General features: G+C 40.0%; 1 protein-coding gene across 1 annotated transcript; it reads left to right on the forward strand.

Moving 5' to 3' along the window:
• The first annotated feature begins 1010 nt into the window (after positions 1-1010).
• On the forward strand, positions 1011-18830 carry LOC119516661 (L-threonine 3-dehydrogenase, mitochondrial). The gene is made up of 9 exons (XM_037813050.1): positions 1011-1115; positions 8317-8515; positions 10898-10940; positions 11658-11728; positions 12860-13009; positions 13107-13279; positions 14160-14250; positions 16569-16838; positions 17494-18830. Exons 2-9 carry the CDS (start codon positions 8332-8334, stop codon positions 17631-17633), a joined length of 1122 nt encoding a protein of 373 aa, XP_037668978.1. The 5' UTR covers positions 1011-1115; positions 8317-8331; the 3' UTR covers positions 17634-18830.
• The last annotated feature ends 5352 nt before the right edge of the window (positions 18831-24182 follow it).

Raw genomic sequence — 24182 nt, forward strand, 5'->3', positions numbered from 1 at the left:
TTAGAGTAGCACTTCTCAAACTGGATTGTGCATGCTAATCACCTGCGAACTTGTTAAAATGCAGATTCTGATTCAGTAGATCAGCATCTCCAGGCTACTTTGTCCACACTTTGAGTAGCAGGGCTTTAAGGCAGACTAAGGATTTTCAGCCTTAGGAGCACAAACGAATCACTTAAGGAACTTTAAAAAAAAAAAATACTGATGTCCGGTCTCCACTCCCCAGAGATTCTGATTTCATACGTCTGGAGTGCAGCTTGGGCATTGGGAGTTTTAAAAACTCCCCAGGTGATGCTAATTACCTTGACCTCTGCTTCTCAAACTTCAGCGTGCATCACAATCACCTGGAGAGTATGTTAAAGAGCAAACTGCCGGTCGGCACCTGGAGAGATTCCGCTTCAGTTGTCGAGGGGGGGGAGGGGTTCTGCTAATTTGCATTTCTAACAAGTTCCCAGGTGGTGCCAATTCTGCTGGTCTGCGGCCTTCTGGAGGGCAAGTGACTTGCTCAGGTCTGTGCATACCAGATCTCCTGACTCCGGGTCCTGGGCTATTTCGTCAGCAAAACTTTCCCGCTTTTGCTTCTGCGTCCTGCCTTCCTTCCCCATATTGACTGAGAAGCCACTAAACACAAGCACAAGTGTACGTTCTTTCTAGTTCCAGAAGGGTAGGTTTCTGTTCAGTGAAAGGCTCTCCCACAGTTAACCCTATCCTGGCGGTGCCCACGCAAGGACGCGAAGGATAGCACCACCACTGATGAAGATGCGCGCGTGGGACTCTAAGGACCACGTCGCCGTTCCGCTTATTCTCCAAGCGAGCCATTAGAAGGACGTGCTGAGAAAGGCACCCGCCGGACTCAACAGGGACCTGCAGTGGGGGGTTGTCATGGCAACCGGAGCCCTCCTCTCTTGGATCTAGCGCCGACGCCGAGGGCGGGCCTTCCCTGTGGCAGGGGATTGGTGCACTGGGGGGCGGGTTGGTGACCGCGAGAGGATAAAGGTGCCGCGCGACCAGTGCGTGAGGCTCTTTATTTAGGCTTCGGGTTCTTCGACTGCTGGCCACGTGCAGCGCCAAGAGTGCAGCGCCGCATTCGCAGCATCACCCAGCGGCTGTGTCGGAAAGTAAGTGTGAGCATTTCAGCGCGGCCGTGCTGGGGAGCGCGGTCTCTTTGGAGCAGAGGCAGACATCGTGGAGCCATTTCGCTCGGGGCTGGCGGGAGTGGGTTCTGCGAGAGCGCGTTGCGGCGCTGCGCTCCTGGGCGACAGTGCGTGTCCTCAGCCATCGCCAGCGAGATGGCGAGATCAGCGCGGGGGCCCGGGGGTAGTGGAGCCTGGCGCGACACCCGGGTTATTCCCACTTTTCGGTAGGGCTCTCTCCCCGCTTCTTCCCCCCTCCCGTCCTCCTCCGCCATCTCCTCTATCTGGCTTGGGTGCGGCTTTTCCGTAATACCGGTTTGCCCAGTCCTCCAGGAAGCCATCGCCTCCGGAGGGTGAGATCCCGCACCCTTTCCACAGGGAACCAAGCTATGGAAGGGAGACGCGTCTGTGGCTGAAGTCCTCCCGCCTTCGGCTGGCCCTGCCTCTCCTGGGCAGGTGTGGACGCGAGGAGGGGCACGGCCGCTCCCCGAAACAATCTTATTCACTTGCAGCTGAGGAGAGTGGAGACCACCTGTCCTTCACAAAATATCCAGGGATATTTTTTCCACACTTCTGGTTTTCAGCTCATCCCCACATAAAGAATCAGTCTGGCCTCTTTTCTCCAAAACCCCAGACTTTATTGGCTCAGAGTATGACTTTTTTTTTTTTTTAACCTTAAACCCCTAAATTGAGCAGTTTGCGAAGTAGTTCTTACAGATTTATTACTTTAACTAAATTATCTCAGCAATCTAACCCCGTGGCAGTGTTATCGATTGTGCTCTTTCCAAAGAAGAGAGAACTTGAAGTTTGGAAAGGTAATTTACCCCAACCTCAGCAGGAAGTGAAAGAATCTGGCTTTGAATCTCCCCCTCACCCCCAGGCCGGTCTCTTGCTCTCTTCCTGGGGGAGAGGAGAGGAGTGGCAGCCTGCGAAGGTGCCCCCTCTGCGACCAGGGGCACGGTGTTTTCTTTTTGCTTTTCTCTTAGGTATCCGAGGGTATCTCTTCTCTTGAGGGAGACATCTTGTGGTGTAGAAGGAGCGGGCTTGGGAGTCAATGGACCTAGTTTCTGCCCTTCCCCTCTTGGTAATTAATATCTGCCCGAACTTGGAAAGTCACTTTATCCCGCAAGATGGGGGAAAGATCCCATGCTTCAGGGTTACTGTGAGGGCTAAGCCTTTAGGAAAGCATCTGCTTCATCAACACTCAGAAGTTATGATATGCCTGATTTTTCCTTTGGTCATTACTACCCAGAAGACAAACATTATTATTTTAATGAACCAGGGGATTTAAAGCTGAAACTGCCTTGCAGAATGTTTTATACAAGTTTTTGGTTTTTAAAAAAGAATAATAGTATCAAGCTGGGAGAACACAGGGGAAATGAAGGTGGGTGTGTGTGGTCAGCAATGTTAAGCGCCTTTGAAAGTGAGGAGAAGGGCCCTGGAGCCTGGGAGGGAATTTGTCAACTGGGCAATTGCTGACCTTTTATAAAAGCAGTTTCACTGGAGGGCAGAGAAGGAATCCCCACTTCAAGGAGCAGGGAATGAGGTGTTGGGGCAATGGGTACTGTCTTGGAGACCCCTGAGATCAGAAGGAAAGAGAAAAAGGCAGTAGAAAAAAGGTTTAAGCAGGCTTCTAAGTTGAGGGAAAAGAACCAGTTGGGGGTTTCAGCGGAACAAGGGTTTGGGAGTTTGGACAGGGCTGGGGTTTGGTGGATGCTAAACTGGAGGGTTTCTGGGGGCAGCATTGCTCTCCCCATTGGTGAATTTTCTAGCTCCTCAGCAATATATGTATGTACTGACCATTTCTTGGGGCCAGGTACGATTAGTTTCATTCTTAATTTGTGGGATACATGTCACTACATCCTTATTTGCTGTTTCTGTGATTAGACAGAAATTTCAGATCTAGTGACAGTAAGAACATTAAGGGAAACTGATGGTGCATCCTTGGGGAAAAGACCTATTGTGTTGGCCTTCAGTATTTCAATTAGAAGTTTCCTTTAACATTCCTGAATCAGATTTATCTACCTTCAGAGCAATCAGAATTGAATTATTTTTTTCACTGAGAAACTGAAGCAATTTTTTTTTTTTTCTGAGAACAGGGGACATTTTATTTTTGTTATAGACATACCTTGGTATTCTTTAGTTTTTCCTTACCTCTTAGGTATTATATTTAGTAAGCACTAATATGCACTAGGCATTGCTAGGAATTGTTCAGTGGAGCTTACAGTTTTATGGCTGTTGTCTCCTGCTATCTAAAACCAACATGTCCAAAACCAAATTCATCTTCTCACCTGAACTACTGCTTCAGGAGCCCATTCATCTCAGCAGCACAAACTAGAGACCTCAGAATTATTCTCGATTCCTTCACCAACCCACCTGCATACAAACAGTCACCCAAGTTAAACTGGATCTATATCTCCATCACCCGCTTCACTTCCTGATGCCGCTACTGTATTAGTTGTATTGTTAATTCAGGTTAATATATGTGCTGGAAGTTGGAAGAAGTTGTAGACTAACCATGCTAGAGAGGCCTGTGTTGGGGAAGCATGCCATGGTGTATGGAAGAGTGTTGACCTGTTTCTTTTTCACCCCTTGCAGTTCAAGTAAACAAGGTGTTTGGGAGAAAAAGTCTGCTGGACTATCATTTGCTCTTTAAGAAACAGGGACTGGGAATCTTCTTTGATAGTTTTCCTATACAAATTCAATAAGTAGCTTACAAAGAAAGTTTTGCTTTAGACCAGCTACTCTTAAAGTGTCATCTGGGGAACCATGAGGGTCTCTGAGACCCTTTTGTAAGGTCAAAACTATTTTAAATAATACTAAGATGTAATTTGTCTTTTTCACTCCTTCTCTCCTAAGTGTACAGAGGGGTTTTCCAGAGGCTGTATTAGAAGACTTGGTCTTTCAACTCGCAGCTATACCCTCTAGTCTGTAGCTGCTGAGAAAGAGGAAATGACATCTGAGAATTCTTTGACTCATGGAAGGGAGGGATTTACTCCAAGGAAATCAGAAAAAGTAAATAAGAAAAAATATGAAAGCTTTTCTCAGCTTTAGAGATGTTAGTAATTTACCTTATATGTCTTATGCCACAGACCTTTTTAAATAGTAATATGCTACCAGCAATATTGCAGCATCATTTTGAGACCAACTGCTCAGAGACTTCTAAAGAGAAGTGAATTGAAGGTTTTAAAATATAGATATGATGAGCTCTTTAAAAGCCAAAATTATTTGTTACAGCTCTCCAAACTAGAAATGAAAAAGTTACTGAAACGGGATAAGTTATCAAATTGCTTTGGTTGGAGCAACACATAGTAAAGCTTTGTGCAGATAAAAAACAAACAACAAAAAACATTGAAGGAAATCATGGCATTGCACCATCCAACAATTCAGTAACTTGTCAAATTTTAAAGATTCAGCTACAAACACAAAGCTTGAGTTAGTATCTTGAATGTAGAAGTGACTTTTTACCTTACAAGTGGGAAAATCACAGTCATGGCTGGACTTGCCATTTTTCTTGTGTTCGTTTGGTGTCAGCATCAAACCATTCATGGAGAAACATCTTTTGGGTGGCTGCTTGGCAGCAAACACAAGTGGTACCAAAATATCCAAAGTGTTGACTAGTTTTTGAATTTCATGTTTTTTTCTGAAACTACTTTGTTGAATTGGCAATGATGATGCAGAAGCAGTGCTGGGTAACACTGCTGGTGCCTTAGCACGAATCAAGGCAGTGGCACCAAACTGCATTAACAGTCGTGTTCTTCACTGCCACGCACCTACAGTTAAAAAAAAAAAAAAAAGCCAGCTTTATTAAGAATATGTCAATAAATCAATAAAAAATTGTTAATGTTATTAAATCTTGACCCCTAAATACACTCTTGACCCCTAAGTACACATCTTTTTAGAATGGGGAGTACCCAGAAAGCACTTATGCTATATATGGAAGTATGATGATTGTCTTCAGGTAAAGCATTGGATGTGGTTTGATTATGAGCGGAACTGGGCACTTTTTTCATAGAACACCATGTATTTTCCTTGAAAGAATGACTTACAGACAAACTATGGTTAGTCATACTTGGGTATTCAGCAGGCATATTCCAAAATTGAAGGAAGTGAGACATTTTAGGGAAGCAACTAATGGTATTTGCTGCCAGTTAACTTTTATCTGCCATCATGAGCTTGGCAGCTTACCAATACTTAGAAGTTTTCTGATAAGATCTGTGGCAATATTATCCAATACTGCTTTCTGATGTTGTAGGGCGAAATGTGTTAACATTTAGAAGCTCTGCATAACTCAGTGGTCATTCTCCAAAAGACCAGTGTATAAATTTACAAAATCATGCAGGCCTAAAAAACCATTTGAAGCACAAAAGATAGACCTCTGGATTTTAACATATTGAGATATGAAAGTTTCGCTGGTAATGATTTCAGATTGCTCATTGCAACTAACCTTTACGAAACCACCATTTGTTATATTTTGTAGCAGTGTCAAAAATGAGTATCCAGAATTATTTGAAAAGGCTATGAAAATACTCCTCCCTCTTCCCACTACTTCTCTGTGCATCTGGATTTTCTTCCTATGCTTCAAAGGAAAACAACAACAGATTGATTACAGAAGCAGATATGAGAATCCAGCCTTTTTCTATTAAGGCATGAATCAAGAGATTTGCAAAGTGTGAAATAACGCCACTCTTTTCACTAAAATTATTTGATTTTGAAACTGTTTAACGTGTCTTTTTTAAGTGAATAAAGATGTTCAAAACATTTCTCAGCTTTGGTTTCTAATAGAGTGAGTATTGATAGATATTACCCACGTGAATAAATGTTCATTGGAGTCCTCAATTTTTGAGAGTGCAAAGAAGTCCTGAGACCAAAAAAATTGAGAACTGCTTAACAACATTTAACTTTGCAGTAGCAAAATCTTAATCTTGACTTGGTAAAGCTACGTGCAATAGATGGTTAGAGTTGTGGGGTTTTTGTTTGTTTTTGTTTTTTTTTTTTAACGTCATGCACTGTTAAAGCCATTTGGTAATAGGGACAGTAGTGCTGCTTGCTGGCTAATAACTGGGCTCTGGAGGGGTGGTGGTTGCCGTGGCTACATGCCAGTCTGCAGTAGAGCGCTCAGCATCGCATGCCAGCTATTAATATTTGCGGAATAAGAACCAACGCAATTATGAATTATCTGCATTGTTAAACTAAAATACTTTATGCTCAGTTAAGTCTCTTTTGGGTGCTTGCTGCTATTCTTTGTGGGGAAAAGAGAAGATGAATACGGTTGAACCTATTTTTTTTTTTTTTAGGGTTTGCCTTTTAACCCTGACTGTTCAAGGAAAACTTTTTTGACTGTGGCCATTCACTATTTTGTTTTTGGGAATTGGGGATTGTCTTTGAGTTTCAAATATTCTGGTAAATCCAGTCAATTCTGGGCTTCCTCATTATTCCCTTGAACTTGCTGAAATGAAAGACTCTAAGAATCAAAGTTCTTACCGGGTCTCCTGTGGCCAGCAGTGGCTGCAAGGGCGATTTTCCCAAGAGGTGCTCTGAGGGACTGTTGATGCAGAGCTTGGGCTTTTCCTGTAACACGGATCATCCTTCAGGCACCCTGGTCTTATGGGCCACTTCCTTAAAAGAAAAAATGCCATTAAAGAAAAAAAAATGATTGGATTTAAGCACCTAGATTTAGAGGTGCATGGGGCGTTGTTGCCAAAGGGAACACAAAGGATTTATTTAGGAATTTAAATGTGAGGTTCTCTTCATGTCTGGAAGTTGGTTTTACTTTTATCTCGGCTTAAAACCAAAGTACACCATGCTGAAATTATTTCAGGCCATCCTTTCTGCCTCTACTCTGTTTTCATTTAAAGGTTCTAATACCTCATTCTGGTATGCTAGAGAATAAAAGCCCTCTGACCCAGGGAGGGTGCATGCGTTTTTAGAAGGCTATCTTGTAATTTGTTTTCTATAATTTGGGCTTTGATATGATTCGGGAATGAAGGAAAACTCTTGCTGCCTCTGGCCTCTTTAACTCAGAATTACTGTTATCTTCTCAAGGCACTGAGTTGAGTACAATGCAGAGTAAATTGAGAGTTTAAGCTGGAAATGCCTTCTACTGTGGTTTACTTTTTCTCCTTTTGTAATGCAAAGTGGTTGAGATCGTAAAGCTCTTATCTCTGGGAGGGGGGTGGAGTGGGACACCAGAGTTGGTCTGGAAAGTTAATCACCAGTTCAGTTACGAGGACTCTTAAAGTCAGTGAGAGGTGGACAACCAAACTGCTACCGGCCATGAGGCTGGACCTGTGCCACGTGGCCATGCCCAGACCTGGTTCCAGGGGCCAGTACCAGGGGTAATAGGCCTTCCTGGAGGAAGGGCAGTAAAGTTTTCTGTCACAACTAGCAAAGTAAGTTGGGCTTCCCTGATTTACTGTCTGTGACATGCTTGCCGGGGTGTTGGTGACAGAATGGGGGATGTCCTGTCTTGAGCCCTGTTTGATTAGATGATCTTGACCTCTTCATAGCATAACTGATGTCATGGTAACTCATTGGTAAAGCTGATTGTGAATGGGCGCTAGAGTTAATTAGATATATGTAATCTTTGAAGAAATGAGAGACTAGCTTAACACTGAATACAGGATCCTTCCAATAAAACAAAAATGATCCCCACCTAATTAAATATTGTTTGTGGTCTTTTTGTCTTAACCACTTGCTTTCTTAGTAGCGTTTGTTCTAAAGATGATACACAAGGATTAGCACAAGGTTTATAGGACACTGTTACTTAATCTGGGACCTGTTTGTACACTCAGTTGATGTGTAGATACTGATAACAGCTCTGGTCAAGGGTCTATTGACTTGGCTCTGCGGGTGTTTGTGGCTGAATAGACAGTGATCTCTGCTGTTTCATTAAATCTCAGGTGGACAGTGATCTTTGCTGTTTCATTAAATCTCAGTTGGTGTCAGCGATTCCCATTCTAAATCTTGGCTTGGCCCTTGTTTGCCTGGACTTTGGGTGGAGCCACATTTTATCCCCTTATCACAGGCCCTCAATTGGCTTCCTGCCCACTCTGCAGTCTCTGGTTTGATTAATGAGTGAAAACCGTGGCTTTGCTCATTAACTAAAGATCTCGGGGAAGAGTTTGCTTTTTTGAGTTGGAGTAAAAGATTATGTAATGGATTCTGTTTCTTTTTTATTACAGAGTTATTTGAAAAGAAAATGCCAGTTATCAGGATGCTGAGTCGTGTTGTCAGCCAGATGCAGCAGAGCCCTGCTTGCGGCTGCTGGCTGTTGGCCGTGCCAGCCCGGTTTCTGGGTACCCTCCCTCGGCAGGTCCAATCTGATGCCAGCTTCCATTCTGTCTCCTTCTCGGAAATAGACCATCCACGCATCTTAATTACAGGTTGTTGTTTTTTTTTTTTTTCCACATTTGTAGCTTGATGCATAATTTTTTACTGTCTGTTAGGGACCTAGGAACCTGGAGGCCAAAAAGATGGAACTGGGTTCCCCTTCTCTAGTAGGGCAGTCCCGGGATTGCAGGTTCTGGGCAGGTGGTGTGGAAGGACCAGGACATGGATTCTGGGGTCAGTTGGATCTTTTCTTGGCCAGATTCCTCATCCTAAACTCAGTGTTGTTCATTCAAAAAATTTATTGCATGTTTGTGCATTGGAGAGATGAAAGATTAGTGCTTGCCTCGAGGAACTCATCACCATTTATCCCCTCATCTCCAGACTTGTTCCTGATGCTCCTTAGCTGCTGTATTAGTCAGGGTTCTCCAGGCAAACAGAAATGACAGGAGATCATATAATATTATATGATATAGGTGTGTGTGTGTGTGTGTGTGTGTGTGTATAAAATTATATGATGTGTATACAATGTATATATTATGTAAAAAATATTATGAAATTTATTATAGAAATTGGCTCATGTGACTGTAGAATAGGCAAGTCAGAATTTCCTAGTGCAGTTCGCAAGCTGGGAACTCCCATGAAGGTTTTCAATAAATTCTCCAGGGGAAGCTCTTTGGCTGAAGTAGAGATGGAATTCTCCCTTCTGACTGCTGAAATTGTCACTTCTTTTAAGGCCTTCAACTGATAGAAGAGAATTAATTCACAAAGTATCCTCACAATGGGAAGGTATAATAGTGAATCTTGCAGGGGAGGACGACTGTTATTAACAGTACAAATATAAAAAAGTTCTTTCATGAACTAGAACAAATGTATGACACTATTACAAGATGTTAATAATAGAGGTAAATGGGGAAAATGTACCTATTGCAATCTATGAACTACAGTTAACAGTAATATCTTAATAGTCTTTCATCAACAGTAACAGATGTACCACAGCAATACTAGGGGTCAACAATAGGGGGCTAAGGGGTATTGGAAGTTTGGGGTTTTTCATTATTTTTTTGGTGGGGGGGGGAGTAATGAAAATGGTCTAAAACTGATTGTGGTGATAAATGCACAACTATGTGATGATACTGTGAACCACTGATTGTATACTTTGGATAGACTTTTTGGTGTGTGAATGTATGTCAATAAAATTGCTTTGAAAAAAATATATATCCTCCCAGTAACAGGCTAGTGCTTGCTTGACCAAACACCTGGACACTGTCACCTGGCCAGGTTGACACAGGAACTTAACCCTCACTCTTGCATACACACACACCTGACTTCTGTGCCCTCTTCACTCCAAACTTCATTCTGTCACTTGTTAATTCTAGCACACCCAAACTAACCTCTGATTTGTTGGCAGATTTTATTGCCCTTTTCCTTTGTAGACTTCTTTCCTTGGCTTCCATATCGTTGTCCTTCTGACTTCCTCACAGTATTTTGTTTCTTTCACTGTCTTCTCTTCTTCTCATGCTGTAAATGTTTCAAGTTTAGTCATTTTTCTGTCAGCATTTTTCCCTGTAATTGATTCAGTGTCATCTGTGTGTATGTGTTTTATTCCCCCTACCTCCACTAATGAAGCGTCATCTTCAGGGTCTAATACTTGTTTCAGTGGTCCTGATTTTAGTCTTGTGGTAACAGACGCTTACAGGAAATCCCAGTTTCTATATCTTTCTGCCTCAGTCAATATCTCCTAAATGAAATATAGTATTATATGCCCCCAAATGTGTTCCTTGCCCCTCAGCTTTTCTGTTTCTATTAGTGGCATCTTAATGCCTCTAGATCAGAGAGCTATAACTATCATTTTAAATTTTTCATAGTGACTCCTTGTCTGTTTGATTATCTTCCCTGTTTTCAAATGACTTCTTGTCTCTCCCCCCCCCCCCCCCATTTTCCTTTCACATCCCCATCCAGTTCTAATGTGATTTTAAATAATCCCACCAGAGGGTAATAGCCAATCATTTCTATTTAGCTTTGGATGTTTTGGGCACCTGTAGTAGACAAGCTTCACAGCCCTGGAAAATAATGAAGGCTGTAAGTGAATTCCTTACCCAAGTTGCTTGGAGGTTGTCTGGCTTTCCTGTGATTTTTCTTTTCTTCCTGTGCCCCACCTCCCCTCTTCCTCGCAGCCCCTCCATGTTGGAGAGAGCTCTGTCTCTGAAACTGACATCACCTGATCTCTATTGTAGCTCACGGGCGATGGTTCTGTGTTCTAAATGCTGTGCTGGATTGCTTAGAAGAATAAAAGTCAGCAGTTATTATATGAGATCAACTTAGGACTTTACCTAATTAGCTGAGAGTGAAAAAGTCTTATTCAGTTATTACATTCTGAAAATAATTAGAGTTCATTAGATTTGGATTAAAGCTTCACTTTTTTCTTCTTTATTTAGGAGGCCTTGGTCAGCTTGGAGTGGGACTTGCTAACTTTTTGAGGTAAGAACCCTAAAACTTGAAATATAAAATCTGAATTCTTAAGTATGTGAAGCTTGTCTTTGGCCCTTTTAAACCATCTTTTCTCCCTCCCCTCATGCCTTCCCATTGTTAAGAAATAATATCTCAATGGCTTATTATTTTGTCTTCTAATACCGTAGACTTGTTACAGGCCCTTGATTCAGGGTCTCCCACAGTGGTCCTTTGTGCTCTCTCTTTTCTAACTTAGAGTAAGACAGATACCTCTAAATGAATTTCTGGGACACTTGGTTTAGTTGTTTTGGCTTGGAGGGAAGTGCATGTAGAAATTGAAGGGAACAGTGCAGAATTGGAAATTGGAGGGAACAGTATGGAATTTGGAGAGTGTGATGAAAGGGTAAAAAAGGTAAGAGGGGAGATAAGAATTAGGAAGAAGAGGTAATAACTCTAGGTGTCATGAAGAAATTGGTGACAAATATAGGGATGACAGTGGGGTGAGAGTAGAAATAGAACCTGGGGTGTGTGTGGGTAGGGAAAGAAAGGCTTGAGTGTGGCAAGAACTGAAGCTGTGTGTCTCAGGGGGCAGAGGGGGGGAGAAAAGAGGAAGGTGGGAGGAAAGATGTGAAAAGGAAGGATTTGGAGGCTGACAGGAAATTTACAGTTCCTATTTAAATGATTGTTTTTGTAGAATCAGTTATATCCTAGATGTTGCCAGCTAGCGTGTTTTGATTTTCTCTTTAGGAAAAGATTTGGAAAGCAAAATGTGATCTTATCCGACATAAGGAAACCCCCCAATCACATCTTCCACAGCGGTAAGAAATTAATATGCCTTGCCGGTTTTTTTTTTTAAACTTTAATTTTCAAAATGCAGTTAGAGGCAGTTCATGGAATCACTGTGTGATTAAACTGCTATTTAACTAGGACTGTGAATTAAAGAAAGAGAACTTATTGAGGTACAGCTGGGTCATTTAAAAAAAAAATCATATTTTTATCCTTTGTAATTCTGTAAAATCTCTACAGTAGTGCCATTATTCAAGTGATAAAAGGACTGGAGAGTTCTTTTGAACTTAAAGAAAAGGTTTGGAATAATATCCAAAAATTCAATTCTAGTCTCTTTGAGTTTTAAGTTAACTTATTGGCTCAGAGGGAAACAAAAATCAATTTCTTCTGTAATGGATAAAAGGAACTTTAAGAATTTAGAGAAATTAGCTATTATGTTTCAATGTAGAAAAATTGCTTTTGGTCGACTGCACAAAAAAATCTCCGATTCCTGTAGTCAAGTCTTTCCTACCTCAAAAAACATTTTTATACGCCTCCTAGTCCTTTCAGGTTCAGTATAAGCTGTTGCTGCTTACTGTATAGAAAATCAGTCATTTGCTCTAAGTGGGAAAAATTGCTATTTAACAAAATCAGCTCCATATCTAATGTAATTGGCAATGATGACTCGTGATTTACGGTTCTTCTATACCGAGGTATTTTTTTAAAACATTCCTTTAAAAATGTGCAACTTCTAAGCAAAGTGAAATCACTCTACACATAGCTTTGGCCTTATGACGTGGACTCTGGAGCCAGCTGCCTGGTTGTGATGCCAGTTCTTCCGCTTGCTTTCTGTCAGATCTTGGCAAGTCACTGAGCATCTCTGAGCCTCAGTTTCTGCAAAAGTAAATGTATTTGGCTCAGAGTCTGTAGGAGAGCTCAAAACACATAAAGCCTTAGAACAGTGCCTGGCATGTGTACATACTTCGTGAGCATTAGTGCTTTTTAACTGTGTTGTGAGTGGTTGTGACTTATTCTTCCATAAGAGAAAATGCTGCATTGTCCAAGTGATTTTAGTTACCAAGTGGTAGAATGGCATTCGCAAGTCAAAGAGGTGAAAAGGTCCATTTAGCTTTCCAAACCCCAAACTTTTCCATTTCTTTTGTTTCATTTTGTGTTCCTCGTAGGCCCATTTATTTATTCTGATATCTTGGATTATAAGCATCTCCGCGAGGTAGTGGTAAACAATCGCATCACCTGGCTATTTCATTATAGCGCTTTGCTCAGCGCAGTTGGAGAAACAAATGTATCTTTGGCGAGAGCCGTGAATATAACTGGTGAGTATCTGGATCTTACCCAGATGTGTTGGCCAGTTTTTCCAGTTCTTTGGTGAGAAGGTATTTTTCAAATTATGATAACATTGGTTCGTTTCAGGGTTGCATAACGTCCTGGATGTTGCTGCAGAACATAGTTTGCGATTGTTTGTGCCTAGCAGCATTGGAGCCTTTGGACCCACTTCTCCCCGGAACCCAACCCCTGATCTCTGCATCCAGAGACCCAGGACCATTTATGGTGTGTCCAAGGTCCATGCGGAGCTCATGGGAGAGGTGAGTGTTGCTTGGCAAGATTTGTTGAATGTACCACGGGTAAAATGATCCTGTGTTTCTTTTCACACTTTTTTTTTTGTGTGTGTGTGTCTCAAAACACCTGCTGATTCATCTTTGGATGTACTTTCTTCTTCCCCAATCCTGGCCCCCAGAGATGCTCATTTAACTCATTATTTGCCAAGTATCAGGTACATTTAGCTCCTGAAGAACTCCCAGCCATGGCATGGCCACCTTTCCATCTCATAGAATAATACTCTAACACTTCCTAGACACTTCTCGAATATAATCCCCTCTGTTTGCTGTTGGTCTTCTGGGTACTCACCATTCTTACAAGCTCCCAAGCTCCGTTGGTTATTGATTGTTTTTCTATTGGTTAGTGATGGTTATTTTTAAATGTTTTATTATGGAAGGCTTTTCAAATGTCATTTTTTTTTAAAATACTCTATGTCCTTATAAATTTATAGCAATTTTTAGTCGGTGTCTGAGCCTTCTGTGGATATTTCATAGTCATCTCTCTTCTCCAGTTATCCCCTCTCCTCTTCCAATGTTATGTTGCAATAAATGCTCATAGAGAATTATTTAGGACAAGCAACAGTGATTCTCCACCAAAGAAAGATTGGGAATTCCTACTATAGGCTGATTGTATTATTTACAATGTTGATGGAAAAAGCGTATCACCAAAATGGTGATTCTTTGACGATGAAAATTTAAGAGCTGTTTATTAAAGTGAGTGACTCTTAGGTGTTCTAAAGTCTCCATTTTCTTTAGGAGCATTTTAATATGACTGCATGGAGTGATATCTCAGAAAACAGCTGTTATTTCTTTGCATTGCTCTAACTGATTAAAAAGATTAAAAAAAAATAACTTCTCTTTCTTGTAGTATTATTGTTACCGGTATGGGTTAGATTTCCGATGCCTCAGATATCCTGGAATCATTTCAGCCGACACCCAGCCTGGAGGAGGAACAACTGGTAAACATTGTTTTCTTTTTTCTTTTGCACGTAATAGGCTTCCTTATTACTAGGGAGACTTGTCTTCATGGTGAATGAATCTTCTTTCCTTTTGGCCTAGTATTGACCAGCGGTTCTGTATCCCTTTGAGGCATGCATCTGAGATGCTCATTGAACCCTCTTGACTTAAACTTGTTAAAGGGCAGCAGATGCCCGAGTGTTGCAGATCCAGCTCAAGATTGCCGATCCTCAATGCTGAAATCAAACATATAATATTAGCAATCAAATTTATTATCCCCAATGTAGGAAGATACCAAACATGAAGTAGCCTCTTTCTTTGAATATAGCCTTTTTGTTTCTTAATACAGAAATGCTCCATTAAAATAGCCTCTATTCATTGTATATTTGAAAGAAACATAAGCATTTTTTTTTCTTATTTTTTTGGAGTCAAACACAAATTATTTAGTAAGTCCACATCAGGGATCTGTCCCATATCAGGGATCCTGAAATACAGTATGCAAAGTACTTGAAAAATCTGAGGGATTTTAAAGGAGGCATTGGTTTTGGTTACTTTTTTTTTTTTTTATTCATTTTATTGCGATATATTCACATACCACGCAGTCATACAAAACATATCGTACATTTGATTGTTCACAGTACCATTACGTAGTTGTACATTCATTACCAAAATCAGTCCCCAACATCCTCATTACCACACACACAAAAATAACCAGAATAATAATTAAAGTGAAAAGGAGCAACTAAAGTAAAAAAAGAACACTGGGCGCCCTTGTCTGTTTGTTTGTTTCCTTCCCCCACCTTTCCACTCATCCATCCACAAACTAGACAAACGGGAGTGTGATCCCTATGCTCCCCCTCCCAATCCCACTGTCCCCCCTCATAAGCCACATTTTTATACAATTGTCTTCAAGATTCATGGGTTCTGGGTTGTAGTTTGATAGTTTCAGGTATCCACCACCAGCTACCCCAAGTCATTAGAACCTAAAAAGGGTTGTCTACATTGTGCGTAAGAGTGCCCAGGTTTTGGTTACTTTTAAAAAGTGTACACCTTAATGCAGTGCTTCTTAAAGTGTAGTCTTAGGATCCCTGAGGCTTTTTCAAGGGATCCGAGAAGTCAAAACTATTTTCACAATAAACTAAGACATTAGTTGCCTTTTATCACTCTTATTCTTTCACAAGTGTACAGTGGACTTCTCCAGAGGCTATGTGGCATGTGATATGCCAACAGACTGAATGCAGAAGCAGGTATGAGAATCCACCTGTTTTCTATCAAGGCAGGTGTTAAACAGTTTTTAAAAATGTAAAACAGACAGTTCATCTCACTGAATTTCCTTTTGTGTGGAAAACATATTCTTTTACATGTAAAATATTGCATATTAATATGTGATAGATTTTTTATTGCCATTTAAAAATATATTAATATTTTTAAAAATTGTCGATTAAGTTCTAATATAGTAAAAAATCCCACATTAAGACTTCTTTGGGGCCCTCAATTTTAATTTTTTAGTTTTATTTTATTTTAAATTTTTTTACATTCATTTTTATTGAGATATATTCACATATCATACAGTCATATAAAGCGTACATTCAGTTGTTCACAGTACCCTTATATAGTTGTGCATTCATCCCCCAAATTAATTTTTGAACATTTTCATTACCACACACACAAAAATAATAATAACAAAAATTAAAGTGAAAAAGAACACTGGGTGTCTTTTTTTTTTTTCCCCCCCATTTTTCTACTCATCCATCCGTACATTGGACAGAGGGGAGTGTGGTCCATATAGCTTTCCCAATCACATTGTCACCCCTCATAAGGTACATTTTTATACAATCATCTTCAAGATTCATGGGTTCTGGGTTGCAGTTTGATAGTTTCAGGTATTTACTGCTAGCTATTCCAATTCACTAGAACCTAAAAAGGGTTGTCTATATTGTTTGTAAGAGTGCCCACCAGAGTGAACTCTCGGCTCCTTTTGGAATCTCTCAGCCACTGAAACTTTTATTATTTCCTTTCACATCCCCCTTTTGGTCAAGAAGATGTTCTCCATCCCACAATGCTGGGTCTAGATTCCTCCCCAGGAGTCATATTCCACGTTGCCAGAGAGATTCACTCCCCTGGGTGTCAGACCCCATGTAGGGGGGAGGGCAGTGATTTCACCTGCCAAGTTGGCTTAGCTAGAGAGAGGGGCCCTGAATTTTTAAGGTTTTATATAAAGAGATTCTGAGATTAAAACATTTGAGAACCACTGCCTTAACCCAAGAGGCTTGTTTGCTATTTTGCTGTAAGAAAACCCACGGACAGGATTCTCTTTCAGACTATGCAGTCCAGATGTTTCACGATGCTGCCAAGAATGGCAAGTTCGAGTGTAACCTGAAGCCCACCACGAGGCTCCCGATGATGTACATTGACGACTGCCTAAGGGCCACCCTGGAAGTCATGGAGGCCCCTGCAGATTCTCTGTCCATGAGGACCTACAACATCAGCGCCATGAGCTTCACCCCTGAGGAACTGGCCCAAGAGGTTCTCAAGCATGTGCCGGAATTCCAGATGACATACAACGTGGATTCTGTCCGACAGGCCATAGGTTGGGACATCATTGCAAACTGTCTCACAAACAAAATTAACTTGGCCTTCTGGGGGTCACTGAAGACATGAACTGTGGAAGGATAAGTAGAACCCAGCTCCTTCTCCAAAGTGTGGGAGGGCCCTGGGGAAAGGTGGGTGGGCAAGGGACACACCCTTCCCCGAAATGACCCAAACCCAGCAGGTGCTCCAATTTTTGAAAATGTCTAACGTGGTTGAAGTAGCTCCATTCCAAATAAACAGTTTGTCAGCATTTCACCATATTTACCGTTTAAGCATAAAACAAGCAGAAATGGAAGCTACTGAGGTGGTATTCAAATGGCTCTCGGTTTTCTAATCCTGTGACATTGCCACTCTGACCGTAAGCACCAGATCTGAGGATATTTCCTAGTCCATAAAATAAGACTGTGGCCTTACAAGACTGACTGAGATTTTAACAGTGTATGAAAATGCACAATGCCTGACACTAGATGTGTAATACAGTCTTTTAATCCAAGAAGGTGACTGTGAATATACATAATAGCTGTACTGGTCTACTCAAAGAAGGGGAATTTCTTTTTTGGTCCTTTGTGTGATCGACCTCTATATAAAAGTTGTAAACATTTGTGAATCTAGAGGCTGGCTGACTTAAACTGCTCTTCCCTATCTTTTCCTAGCTGATAGTTGGCCCATGAACTTGGATGACAGCACCGCGCGGAAGGACTGGGGATGGAAACACGATTTTGATCTTCCTGAGTTGGTGACAACAATGATGAACTTCCACGGTTCTGACACTAGAGTTGCTCAAGCTAACTGAGGGAATCAAAAGGAAGAGCTCCTGTATCCTGGACAGATGTCAAGGGAAAACTATACAGTTAATCATGTTACAAGGCCCCAAGGAACCTAAATTATTTGGTGTTTAAGGGACAAATTGGACTACACTTTGGCAGCTCATATTGAACTGCTACATAGAGAATGGAGTTGCTTTAAGCATTTTTAAAGGGCTGTAGGTTTGGTGATGGGACTTTTAAATCTTAGCTATTTGCCTGAACTTGCCCAAATAAATACACATATTGCAGAATGAAGCCTAGTCATAATAGTTTCCATTTCCCTAATTAAAATAAAGTTATTTCTGGGAAAGTGGAAGTCTGTGATGTTTGTACTTAATTAAATTTAATTGAATGTGACCCCTAAGACTCCATTATTCTCTTGACTAGAGACCAAAGATTACATTTAGAGACTTTCAGAGATGATCTCCTAATTTAAAAATATTCTTTACTATCCCATCAGAATATAAAAAATGCTTAGTATTTCAAGCCCATATTCATAATGCCCAAAACATTTTAACACTTCTTCAAGAATAATCACTTCTCATTTATTTTTCTGTTTGAAGATCTGTAGGAAATTGAGACTATCCAAGGTGATCTAACTAGTAAAGGGAAGCTAGCACCTATCCAAGATGATCTAACTAGTAAAGGGAAGCTAGCACCTCTATTATTTTGAATGCCCTCCTGTTAGTAAGCTAAGTAGTAATTACTTAGCTTACTAACAGAAGGGCCAAGTAATTCCCTTACTTGGCAGTGTCAGTGTGCCCTGGGGGGCTTGTCTAAATATGCAGGTTTCTGGGTGCTGCTCCTTGCAATGGATTCAATAAGTGGGGGGTGGGGATCTCTTAAGTGCCGCAGGTAATTTCAGTCCAGCTAGGACCCGCTAGTTTAGACCAGTTCCAAACACTGTATTCTAAAGAGTACCTTCTTGTTACAGTCTTTTGAATACCCTTAGACTGAGCCTTCAGAAGAGCTACTCTAAACTCGGATGCAATTCTTTATAAATATAAACCGGTTAACTTTTTTCCACCTACCTCAGAATGTGTTACTTGTGAAATCACTAGAAAGTGAAACTTCTTACTCTCTGGATTAATCTTAGATATGTGTGACAACAGCTTTCAAGGATTGAAAGATACTTCTATTATGTGCTTAATGAAAATTAAAGGTTATGCATTTGGCATTTTTAACTATTAGGTGTAAATGTGAATTTTTTTGAAGATATAACGGTTTAAAATCTATTTAACTATTAACTGGAGAACTTAGAGATAACTGAATTTTTTGTTTACTAGTTCCAGTAATATAGATTTTTTCTTACTTAGTATAATTAAACTTGCATTTGTACACTTTATTTTCTAAAGCCAAACAGCTAGAAATGAGATTTTTATATAGCATAAAACCACTCATTTGAGGTCTACAGTTCAGTGGTGTTTAGTGCATACATTCACAGTGTTGTGCAGACATCATCACAGTCTAATTTCAGGCCACTTTACCACCCCACAAAGAATCCCCTTATCCATTAGCAGTCATTCCTGGTTCCCTTCTCCCTGCTGCCCTAGGCAACTACTAATTTCCTTCCTATCTTTGTGGATTTACCCGTTCTGGATTCTTTTCATAAATGGAATCATATAATATACGATCTCTTGTGACCCACTTCTCTCAGCATAATGTTTTTAAGTTTAATCCATGTTGTAAGAAATATGTATCAGTACTTCGTTTTTATTGCTGAATAATAGTCCCCTTTATGGATACACCACATTTTGTTTATCCATTTATTAATTTATGGACATTTGGGTGGTTTGAACTCCTCGGCTGCTGTGAATAATGCTGTCAAGAGCATTTGTGTAGATAATTGGATTTTGAAGCTAATTTTTTTTCTTGTTCATAGTTGGAAAAACAGTTGTTTAACTCAGTTTATTCTGACTTATCTTAAAGGAACAAGAAGTTGATTCTTTCCTTCTATGAGCAAGGAAGTAAACCATTGACCCAGGTGACCCTTTATCTCTTAGACCTGAGTCTTCAGCAGCTCCACCTTATTACTTGGACGACAAAATTGGGGACTTTGTAGGGGTTTGTTTCTAGAATGGCCTTTTTTTTTTTAATCTTTCTAAATCTCTGTACCTCTAGGAGAACCTCAAAGAAGAGTAAAAAGAATAATGAATGCTTCAAGTTATAAAGACAATTCTTATTCACTGATATCTTTGTGCTCTAACACTAAAATTAAGAGTGTTTACGCGATAGCTGGTGCTCGTCTTGGGATCTCAGGAGATGACTCAATATTTTACTATAAAAAACTTCTTGTTGGGGGAAAAGATTTTCTTTAGTTAATTCAGAAATGATGTAAAGGATTACTTAAAAGGAAAAAGTGTGTGTGCTTTACGACAAAAAACTTTTTTTTTATTTTAAAAAGGTAGGTGGCGAGCGAATACAAATGTTGACTTTGCTTACATGTTTTTCATCCTGAAGATTTACTTAGACTACCAATCGGGTTATTACTCCAGTGTATGATTGCATTAAGAATCCAAAGAATTAAAAGATATATACTGAAAAAAATTGTCTTCCCCTTTAAACCCAATCAATGTCTGGTATTAGCAGTATAGCATGTATCCTATATTTTTTCCTTATGCAACAGTATTGGATGGTCAAACGTTCTTCACCATAAAAGTGCTAAGAACAACATTGACAAGTTTTGGAAGAGTCATCAGCAATTTTTGCCACCCAGTATAATGCTTATTTTTAAATATTCTCTTCTAGCCTTCTCTTATGCATTGCAAGTAACTGAAATGTAGTTTTAGTATTTGCCAATTTAAAATGGCCATATAATCCACTGAATGGAATAGACTATCATAATTAGGTAATCATTCTGCTATTTAATTACTGTACTTAGAAATTCAGAAGTCCAGTTACTGGGTCAAAGGACATAAACATTTATTTGTCTCTTTTAAGTAGTCAAATTTCTTTCCAGAAAGAATTGGATTAATTTATGGTGAAGCTCTGCTGTACCACCACCACCCCTTCTCTTACTATACATTTATTTACCAAGATAAGGTTTATATTTATTTAGAAGTCTTTTTCAAAAAGTTTTAGTAATATAAACTATTTTTTGCTACAGAATTCTAAGATTCTAATTGAAAGTAGATTGAATTAGTGGGAAAAGATATTAGATCTCAGACTAATCCGGTGGTAACTACCTCTAAATCAGTGAATTGGTTGGCTCATAAGCTACCTGTGTGACAGTAACCCTATTTTTTAATAAAATGTTAAGAGGTATTAGAGCAATTGCTTTCTTGGAAATGGATTTGTCTATTGTCAATTTTTATGTTGATAATGCCACAAATGTTTGAATATAAGGTGACTGAATAGACTAGGCAATCCTTTATCTTCCAAAGTGAAGATCCAAAAAAAGAAAAATGTTTTTGCCCAACTTAAATATATGAACTTTTAGGATTGCAGATGAAATGGTAGAGAATACACTTTTTACTATTTATTGTTAATCTATTAGCCAAGAAATGAGTTTTACCCCTTCATGTTCACATTTTCTGAATGTTATTCAAACATATTCACTTCTGATATTAGAGCCACTTTTATAGTCACCTAGCAATTCAAGAGCGAATTGTCTGCTCTAAATTGATACGCAGTGTTTTTTGAGTCCATGGGTAGTACTGTCAGTGGAAATTTTAGCCAAACTACAAGTACCCATGTGCATAACATTAGGGGGTAGTTGGTTTTCAAAATCCACCCAGTGATTGCTTACAGTATTGCTTGCAGTGACTTTTAAAAGGTTTACAGTGACATCCAGAATGGAATTGAAGCTTTATAATCCTAGGGGATATTACTAAATCTATTCATTTGCCTACTTTAAAACCTGTTTTACCAGCACCCAAAGTTAGTATTGCTTCAGGTTGTTTGAGGCTAATAACATGCTTCCATGACAGAATTTTGTTCAGGTTATTGATAGCACTTTAGGTATTAGAACTAAGATTTCATAATGTTTCAAATTCAGGGTGAGCCTCTCTAAGGGATACTTTGGGGAGAAATTTTTGCCTTATATTGGAGTGTATGTGATATATATTCCCTATTGATATGATACATTTGTTTTAAGTCCTTAAGAAAACCAAAAAAGATTTTTGTCTTGACTAGTCAAGAAGAGAAGATAGTAAATTTTTGTCTTGCCCAGTTACTTCTTTAAACTGTAAGTGGTATTCCCATGAGCCTTCAGGAGAACAGAATGTCTAAATTTTTCTGAGAAATTTAATTTGTAATTTAAGTTGTATGAGGAGTTAACCAGAACAAGTCCCAACCACTTCCAAGGATGTGCTTCCCCAATATTTTCAGATTCAAGGCACCCAGAAAATATATCACTAAACCTGGATGCCATTATTTGTCACACACGTCATTTTGTTTCACTAAGAAAGGAAAAAATCCTTTTCAATTAAACAATCATTTCTTTTTATAATTTTTATTTTATAGCTTATTGAAGGACTTTTTTGGAATCGTATTAGACATAAACTTTTATGCATACGCAAAAAGGGAAATAATGAAATACATATTTGGTGTCCCTAAACTCTTGAGTCTGACTTTTCTGGATCACTTTTTGACTTAGTTGTTGATGTCTTTTTTTCTACCCAGTGTTAGTCTCTATGTCACTAAGAGTGTTGATGATATAGCATTTCTTAAAAGAATAAAAAAAATCACTGGCACTGGGCTTTTAAACCAGCTTTACAATTATGTCAAGTTAGTCTTCGTTTGACACCTGCTTAAGGAATGTTGCTAAATACATCTGATTCACCCAAAACCCCACAACTTTTTGGTTCCAAGGGCTTCAAAAAAAATGATCTGGTCATTTCTTCCTGCCTTTGGCTCCCATCCGGCAGGTTTTGGTGCTGCTGCTTCAGATGGCGCTTGTGTAGGCAATGCCCACACCGTTACCACAGCCACCTGGACAGCATTCCTTGTAAGATACTGTTGTAGTTTGCTAATGCTGCTGGCACACAAAACACCAGAAATGGATTGGCTTTTATAAAAGGGGGTTTATGTGATTACACAGCTACAGTCTAAAGGCCATAAAGTGTCCAAGGCAACACATCAGCAAACAGGTACCTTCACTGGAGGACAGCCAATGGTGTCCGGAAAACCTCTGTTAGCTGGGAAGGCATGTGGCTGGTGTCTGCTCCAAAGTTCTGGTTTCAAAATGGCTTTCTCCCAGGACATTCCTCTCTAGGCTGCAGTTCCTCAAAAATGTCACTCTTAGTTGCACTTGGGGTATTTGTCCTCTCTTAGCTTCTCCGGAGCAAGAGTCTGCTTTCAATGTCCATCTTCAAACTGTTTCTCATCTGCAGCTCCTGTGCTTTCTTCAAAGTGCCCCTCTTGGCTGTTGCTCCTCTTCAAAATGTTACTCACAGCTGCACTGAGTTCCTTCTGTTTTTCAGCCCATTTATATGGCTCCACTAATCAAGGCCCACCCTGAATGGGTGGGGCCACACCTCCATGGAAATTATCTCATCAGAGTCATCACCCATAGCTGGGTGGGGCACATTCCAAAGAAACACTCAAAGAATTACAATCTAATCAACACTGATAATGTCTACCCACACAAGATTACATCAAAGATAATGGCATTTGGGTGACACAATACATTCAAACTGGCACAGATACATCCCAACTTGGAAGATGTTAAAATGTGCAGGATCATGTGAGTCTTAGAACAGGTAGTAGATATGGTTGTATTTGTACTGAATGGACTTCTCCAGCACTGCTCAAGCTGGCTGCCATGAGGGCTGAAGAGACCAATAGGGAAGCTCTGAGATCGATGGCTACCTTTGAGTTAACTACCTGGCTTTTACATTGCTAGGTGGGTTAATAGATAAGCTAAGCACTAGAGGGATTGCTAAGGATGACAGCAAAATGTTAGGATTGGGTAAACCTCATGGTTAAAAGATTAATAAGTCTGCCCCCACAGATTGCATTAAAGAAAATGGCTTTTGGAGGGGGACATAATATATCCAAACAGGCACAGAGAGGGAACCTGTGTTCCTAGCTCTTTTAGTTTCTTAGCTGCTAAAACAAATACTATGCAATGGGGTTGGCTTAACAACAGGAATTTACTGGCTCATGATTTCAGAGTCTAGAAGGATTGCTTCCTTCAGGTGTCAGTATCTTCTGGCTGACTGGCAAGCTTAGAGGTTCCTTGGCTTTTCTGTCACATGGCAGTGCATATGGCGGGGTCTTGTCTTTCTCTTCTGCTTTCCATTGCTTCCAGTTTCTGGCTGCTCCCTGTGGCTTCTCCTTCTATATCCAATTTCCTTTGCTTATAAATACTTCAGCCATATTGGATTTAAGGCCCATCTTTATTCAGCTTTGGCACAGCTTAACTAATAACATCTTTAAAATGTCCCATTTACAATGTGTTCACACACACACAGGAATGGATTAAGATTAAGAACCTGTTTTCCTGGGGTACATAATTGAATCCCCAACACCAGCATAATTTAAAGAGTTCAGTTGCTGTTCATAAACACTGATTTATACATTGACTGGTCAGT

The sequence above is a fragment of the Choloepus didactylus genome, chromosome 20 (assembly GCF_015220235.1).
Source record: "Choloepus didactylus isolate mChoDid1 chromosome 20, mChoDid1.pri, whole genome shotgun sequence".
NCBI classification, from domain to species: domain Eukaryota; kingdom Metazoa; phylum Chordata; class Mammalia; order Pilosa; family Megalonychidae; genus Choloepus; species Choloepus didactylus.

Coding starts and splice junctions, on each gene's coding strand:
- LOC119516661 (XM_037813050.1), top strand. CDS start 8,332: ATGCCAGTTATCAGGATGCTGAGTCGTGTTGTCAGCCAGATGCAGCAG. Junction 13,280..14,159: donor ATGCGGAGCTCATGGGAGAG/GTGAGTGTTGCT, acceptor TCTTTCTTGTAG/TATTATTGTTACCGGTATGG. Junction 16,839..17,493: donor TTCTGTCCGACAGGCCATAG/GTTGGGACATCA, acceptor ATCTTTTCCTAG/CTGATAGTTGGCCCATGAAC.